At 44.7% G+C, this 7586-nt stretch overlaps 1 protein-coding gene across 1 annotated transcript; it reads right to left on the bottom strand.

The window, feature by feature from the left end:
• Positions 1-1416: 1416 nt before the first annotated feature.
• On the bottom strand, positions 1417-7036 carry sall4 (spalt-like transcription factor 4; the record flags this gene model as incomplete). The annotated part of the gene is made up of 4 exons (XM_080497151.1): positions 1417-1854; positions 1973-2277; positions 2362-4806; positions 6970-7036. The coding sequence occupies 4 exons, from the start codon at positions 7034-7036 to the stop codon at positions 1417-1419; spliced, it is 3255 nt and encodes a 1084-aa protein (XP_080353277.1).
• Positions 7037-7586: the final 550 nt, after the last annotated feature.

Genomic DNA, 7586 nt, shown 5'->3' with positions numbered 1-7586 from the left:
TTTTGACATGTGTTCGCTAAAGAAAGGCACAACTTGGCAAATGCATATTGACAAGGAATGTACAGCAGGGGCCTACGGAGTACTCTGACCAGTCTGAGTTGTGTAAAGTGTCCAGTGATACATTCATGACTGTTCAACTCAGCAGGTGGAGAATGAAAGAAATCGTACTCAGGAAAAAAAAAAAAAAAAGAAAAGAAAAGAATGTATTGGAAAATGTACAGACCATTGCATTGAGAGTAGGGGGCACATGAGGATCAACTTAAATCTAAAACGAGGTAGAACTCACCCCCTAAACCCAAGCATTTTGTGTACTATAAATAAATTAATGATGCTACAAGTTGATAAGACAACATAGGAAAAACAGAAAGAGCTTGACAGTATCTGAATGGGTGTTTTTGGCAGGAAAGAAAAATTGAGACTTGATTTGCCCGCTCCTCATTTAACCATTATAATGCAGACAGTGAAATGTATATGCAACTAAAACCTGAAATAAAGTGCAGGCACAAGAACATTGAGCATAGCCTTCAGAGCTCAGCCAGCTAACTCTGCAGATCAACAAGGTAAATGCATGAGTGGAAAAGGAGATTATACCAATTTCTACATTTCAGAGCTTTGAAACAATGTATCGGTACTGTGAAATATACATTTAATTCAGTTTAGGCACTTAGCAAAAGCCATGACACAACTAATGTCTCCAACTAATGCAACAAAGATGTCACAATTTACATTATCCAATGATCTGCTGATGAATGAACTGTTGCACCTCACCTTAAGTAGGCAACGGAATAATCTGTTGGTCTGATCAACAGGGCCATCAAAGTGAGACCACCTTATGATATTTACCACTAAAAAGAAAAAAACAAAAAAACAAGACATACAATGTCATAAAACATATGGCACACAACAGGAGAAAGTAGTCATCATAGACACGTAGTTTGACAACGCTACTAAAGCAGTGTCCTGACTGGCCAGACGTGTGTCTGTAAGAGTCATGCCCTGAAACATTTCCTATCAAAGTCAAAAGTCCTTCAGAAGTATCAAGGAGACAGTCTGAATTAAAGCAGTTTCAAGTAAGTTATACATTCAACCTTCTGGATAGACAGCAAAACAAAAATGTCACAGGAAAAATTTACCCGCATATATATATATTCATATAAAATAAAATACAACTACAGTAGTAATATCAAATTCAACTAAAAATAACACTTGAGAATGGAGATCAGGAGGGTAGGGAAAGCTGCAAAAAAACTCACTTGGGGAAGAAAATAAAAATCAAACGATGTGAAACTTCTAAAAGGTTTTTTTTTTTTTCCTTCTGAAAATTGATTGTACCTCATTCAAAAAAAGGAGACATTCACAAACTGAATAGAGGCGACTACCTGATGGCTTACAAAACAAAACAAAACAAAAGAAACCTCAGTTGACTGCAATTTTTCCCTCCTCCATGAAATGTGGGAATTGCGATTTCGGCACACTGTCAGAGCTACTCTTCTCAATTTCAGCCAATGTGGCAGGCAGGCCGGAGTGGGATCCATCCATCTTCATGAGGCCTCCAGTGGATCCAATCAGAGGGCCACCAGCAGGGCTCCCTGGGAGGGGGATACCGCCACCCTGGATGACAGAAATCTCATTGGTCTTCATTGTGAGGCCACCACTGAAGGCGGCAGCAGCGTATTGGTTCCACAGCGATGGGTCAAAGTTCACTGACGGAGTGGCCAACTCTTTGGGTGCCTGCATCATTTCTGGCATCAGCTTGGCCTCTGTGCTCATAGCCATCAGTGCCATGGGGTTATCGAGGGACAGACGCTGGCCACGGCGAGAGGAGTTGTTCCACATGTGAGTGCCAATATGCACCTTGAAAAACAAGCAAGACATCAGAATTTTAGTAACAGCTCAATTTGTCTTTTCATGCACACTCTTGAGTAAAGTAGCTTTTTTTTGGGGGGGGGGGGGGGGGTTACAGGAGACCTACCTTTAGATTCCCCTTCGTAGTGAAAGCCCTGCCGCAGATGTTGCAAGCAAAAGGCTTCTCACCTGTGTGTGTACGCTCGTGGATCTGCAACGCGCTGGCGGATGAGAAGTTCTTTCCACAGACATTACATATGTGGTGCTTGCTGGATCGCCGCGGCACGGTGGAGAGGGCGGAGGCCATGGCTGTTCCCTGAGGCATGTGGGAGCTGAACAAACTGTGAGGTCCCAAAGGGTTCTCCGCAGGGATCTTCATCTCCAGATTGGCGAGACTAGATGGTATTCTCATGAAAGGCATGCTGCTGGGAGCTGTTAATACACAGAAGTGACAATTTACACCTATGCACACACTGTGAAAGAGTCTCGGATAGTTGTCTTAGCTATTTTACTTACTGTAGTCTCCGTTAGTAAAGGGAAGGCCCGGTTCTTCTTTAATCACTTTGGGAGCGAGGCTGCTGGAAGCTGTGAGGTCAAGTGCTCCGCTCGACTCAGTGCCATCTTGAATGCCATCAAATTCCTGTTTCAGAGCACTGTGGGTGAAGTCATCAACAGCCAACTCGGGGGACTTACTACCGACGTTATTGACAGGAGAGGAGTTAAAGGACATGGCCGAGTCAGAAATGGCAGGACTGCGACCATTCTGACATTCCTGCTCTTTTGGAGTAGATTCAGATTCTTTGGGTGCACCCTCGCTCTCTGAAGTGGTACTGCTCTGTCGATTCAGTGCAAGAGCAGAGGTGAGACTCTTCAAAACCTCAAGGCTGGAAAAGATGCCTGGTGCTGCATTCTTCTGGGCTTGTTCTTCAGCAGAGGCCGACATGAGTGAATCTGAGGTATCGGTTGGCTTCTGAGGGTTCATCTCGGGCTTGTGATCTTCGTTGTTCGTTTCTAAATCACTGGCATCAACAGGCTTCTCTGCTGGAGATTGCGCCATCACTTCGGTTGCTTCAAACTGATTTTCTGGCATTGGGGTATTGGGGATCTGGCCACCCATGTGCATGCGAATGTGCTGCTGCAGAACTACAGCATTTGTGTACTTCTTCTGGCAGATGGGACACGAGTGTTGCATTTTAAGAGGAGTGTTAGCTCTGTGCACACCATAATGAGCCTTCAGGTTTCCCTTTGTGGAGAAGGCCCGGCCACAGATTTTGCATTTATAGGGCCTTTCGCCTGTGTGTGTGCGGTAATGCATTTTCAGTGAGCTCTGGCAGCTAAGCACCCTGTGGCAGATTACACACTCGTTCGGGTCGTTGGTCCTCTTTTCCAGGCCGTCAACCATCTGCTGAAGTTTGGCCGTTCCTGAGCTCTGTTCTCCAGTGAAGGCACTTCCATTCATATGATGAAGCGCCCCGAGAAGCTCTTTCGCATCTTTCTGATTTGGATCCATTCCCGTTTCTTGACTAAACATGGAGGAAACAGATGGAGAGCCATCGCTTGTAGATGGAGAGGGTCCCTGTGAAAATGGATCACCACTAAAACCATCAAAAGAGGTTTTGAATGCTGGTATGGATGACTGGCTGAAACTAGCAGCTGCATGACCCAACATTGGCTTTACTTCGGTCATACCTGACTCATCGATGGGGACAGACATACCAAAAGGAATGCCACTGCTGGTGGGAATATTGTCAAGGTGCTCCGGCACAGGATGCGGATTCATGCTGATGTTTGGATATTTATCTTTGTGCCTTTGGAAATGCACTTTGAGGTTCCCTTTCGTCGTGAAGCGGTTTCCACAGATGTTGCACTTGAAGGGCCTCTCCCCAGTGTGAGAACGCAAGTGGATCTGTAGGGCGCTGTCATTGCCAAAGGTTTTTCCACAGTATTTACACTTGTGCTTGTACAAGGAGTCCCCATTCTTCGACTCTGGTGGGAGGTTCAGCATCTTGGCTTTTACCTTTTTGGAGGACTCAATCCCTGCTTGGATGCCACTGAATGTGCCCGGAAAACCCAAAACGCCAGATGATTGGGGCAATAGGGTGGGTAAACGGCTTGCCAAATCAGGAACACCTTTCAAAATGTCTGTTTTTGAAGTCATGGAGCTCACGGCTGTGGGGAGGGAGGTAGAGAGGCCAGTGGGCAGAGGTAGTTTACCTTGCTTCAATGTCTCCATGGAGAGGTTCTGAGTTCCAGTTCTTTTTCCTATCAGGGCTGCTGCAGCAGACAGCTGCTGAGAGAGATGTGCACCAAGAGCTTTCAGAGGGTCCATTGCTACCCCTACTGATGCCTGGAGACCCTGCGGGGTCATCATGGCTACTTGGATTCTGATCTGCTCTGTGAGCTGGATTTGCTGTAGCTGCTGTTGCTGGAGGCACACAAGCTGCTCCAGGATCACCGGGATGGCCTGCAAAGCTTCCTGTGACGAAGCCAGCGATGTGTTCGAAGGACGCTGGGAGACAGCCACTTTAGTGTCGGCCATGGTTTCAACTACAAGACCAGAATCCTGCATTTTAGGGGAGGTTTCAAAAGCCATCTCGGGACTAGCAGGTGCCTCTCCCTGATCCTGGTTTTCCAAGTCCTCTGCATTCATGCTGGAGTCTTCTTCCGTCCTATCCAGCTGGTCTGCATTGGCATGTAACAGGGAATGATTGCTGGAATGACTGTCCTGGTCGTTCACATGGCCTTCGGGAGAATCTTGTGAATATTCCGTAGGCACTTCATTGCCGTCTCCGTCTTTCACGATGACGACTTGCTGACTTTTAGTGCAATTTTTTTCGTGCTCTTCAAACTCTGCTTCGTCGAAGAACTCGGCACAACACTTGTTGCAGACTCTGGTTTCATCCATCCTGAATCTTTTCACTTCATTTTCAGCCTCTTCAGTTTGATTATCTGGATGAACATCTTCAACAAAAGAAAACACAATTCATTAGCATCACTGTGATGCCATATGACTTTACTGTTGTTAACACAAAATCTGATAACCTAAGATTACATATACATTCCAACAAAAAGATATTACAGGGAGTTGCAAGTTGTTTTTTTTAGTTGTTTTTTTTAAAGTGTGTAAGCAATAGCTTGTCGGGTGCAATGTGTTATTCAAATTAAATCCTTTATATTTTGTTCTCCAACACTTTGTCTGCACTGAGCTATAAAAATGCTGAATCTGACTATTGTTCACAAAGCCAGCAGAGGGCAATCATCTACCTTTTACATTACCCAGAACAATGTCCTGAGAGACAAAGGGCCATACATTGAGCATTGAATTACTGTGTTGTGTAATGAGAAACCAACAAAATGCGTCTAAAAAAAAAACACACACACACAAAATGAAAAGAAATGTGAGCGGTTCTATTGACACCTCTGACAATACAACTAACACCAGCTGAAAAGTATGTGAAACATAAGTCTTGATCTTGCAATAAACTAAACGTATTTAACACCAATGTAACAGTGAAAGTGCTTGGCTATAAATAAATAAGGAAAGATTTACTTTTGTAGAAAGTGTAGAAATTAGTAATCTTAATGCCGATTACCTCCCGGGATTAATCACACCCTGTGAAAGCATCGTGCAGGCTGGAAATGTGCATTTTAATTTACTTGCAAACCAAGAGGCACTTTCACAACTGGGTGTATTGTTAAATGCTAATGCCCCCCCCCCCCCCAAAAAAAAAAGTGGGAGGAGGGGGCAGACCACCTGTTTGCATTTGCCCAAGGAAAACTACTGGACTTGTTAATTGCTCACCAGGAAGCTCAGAAGCGGCGTCAGTGAGAAAAGGGGGAAAAAAAGTTGCCAACTGTACCGCGGTGATGCAGAAAGCATGGTCCTACCACACACGTTTACGCATGGAACAGCAAAACTCCGGCGCGCAACATGTGATTTGAACAAGGCAAAGTCTCTCTAAATGTGCGTAAAACCACAACTGTGTAAATACAAGAGAGAGCATCACCCCGGTCTACCACTTGACGGCGCATGACCTGTATCTGATCACCTTTACATGGCACGAGGTCAGACCAAACATTGTATTAACGTGCGCGTAATTCACACAAAATCCCAACATTTTACGCGCAGCGCGTCGTACATGGCTGAAACAAACCGGACTGCAGCGTGGCACAATACAGGCTCCGAAAACAGGACTTTGCTAATTACAAGGTGAGGTCTCCGGCAGCGCTGGAACTTGCATATGGCAAACACCAAAACGCACCCCCACCCAGTCTCCACAAAAAGGCCAGTGCTCCATCCCCCACCTCTCCACATATGTACGAAAGGAAACAGTCATGCATTAAACTGGGGGATTTATTGCCTTTAGGTCAGCTTACTCCAGAGTCACATTTCATACAGTTTTTTGGAGGGCACCTTCGTTCGAAAGCTGATGTTTCTTGCAAATACTGACATAAAAAAACCATTACATTCTTTAAAAAAGGCAAAGTTTTATTCATGATCGCAACAAACAATCAGAATTACAACTTGATAAGCAACAGTAACAATGGCGATCAGTGTTCGATACAACCTTTCCAACAAATTGAATCCTATTTAAAGAGCTATACGCCAGGTTTTGATAGGTCTAAAGAAACCGGAGATATCCCAACCACAATGCCCAATCACCCTGCCACACATCATCCGAAATACGTCTAGAATGTACGAAAAAGCAGACACAGGTAACCGAGAAGCATCAAAAATAAAGTTCCCAAATCAACTCCACCCATAGAAAAAGTTACAATTGTGCGTAAAAGTAGTGAATCAACCCGTTAAACGCTACTTTATTACACTAAACTCTCAAATAAAAGCGTACAGTACAACTTTTTATGGAGCACCTGATTTCTAAATGTATCGCTTCCCCGGAATCCGAAAGGTTTCCCCCCCCCCCATATTACTCCTGGTCAGTTCGGAGGGACCGGCCACTGGTCAAAGTGCGAGAGAAACGATGTAAAAAGTCAAACAAGCCGCTTAAAGTTCGCGATAAAAAGTCGATCATCTGCAGTTCAAAGTAAATCCGAACTTCGCTGGTGCCAAAAAAAAAACCCAAAAAAAAAAAAAACACGCGTGCCTAATGCGTAAAAACTCACCATTTTCTATGGATCCGGGCTCGTCAGAGTTGATGTGCTGCGGTTTGGCTTGCTTGCGCCTCGACATGGTGCAACCATCAGGAGCAGAGAGGTACAGACAATATACCTCCCCTTCTCCAACAAATTCTTCAGCTTGGAAAATTAGCCCCTCAAGTAGAAATGCGCATGTCAACGTAATTATTATTATCAATAATGCATTGCGATTTATCACGGTGCCCTGACAGCTGATTGGCTCTAGTCCAAAGGCTCACACATTATTCAAATACGCTCTCTATTGATGAGCGGAGCGCTGTGCCAGGAGGGGGCGGGAGGACGCACGCCAGTGGCCGGACTGCGCGATGGAGGCAGGGTCAATAACACCCAAACTTTAGAGCTCTCTTTCCTTGTTCGTTTGTCTCCTACAGCCTGATTGAGCGGAAGATTGAGACAAATAGCCATGCCTCAATCGACACACTGAATCGAGTCTGTATTTAAACCTTGAATGGGCATCTGATTGTACTGTGTGGAGTTTATTTTATTGACAAAGGGCTTACCAGCCACAACAAAATCTTATTTTACAGCTTAAACCCACATCATCATAGTTACAAGGCTTCTGCAACAAATGGTTGTTCTGGAAG

The sequence above is a fragment of the Blennius ocellaris genome, assembly GCF_963422515.1.
Source record: "Blennius ocellaris genome assembly, chromosome: 5".
Taxonomy (NCBI): Eukaryota; Metazoa; Chordata; class Actinopteri; order Blenniiformes; family Blenniidae; genus Blennius; species Blennius ocellaris.
Note: the sequence above shows the minus strand (reverse complement) of the source record. Positions and strands in the feature narration are given on the sequence as shown.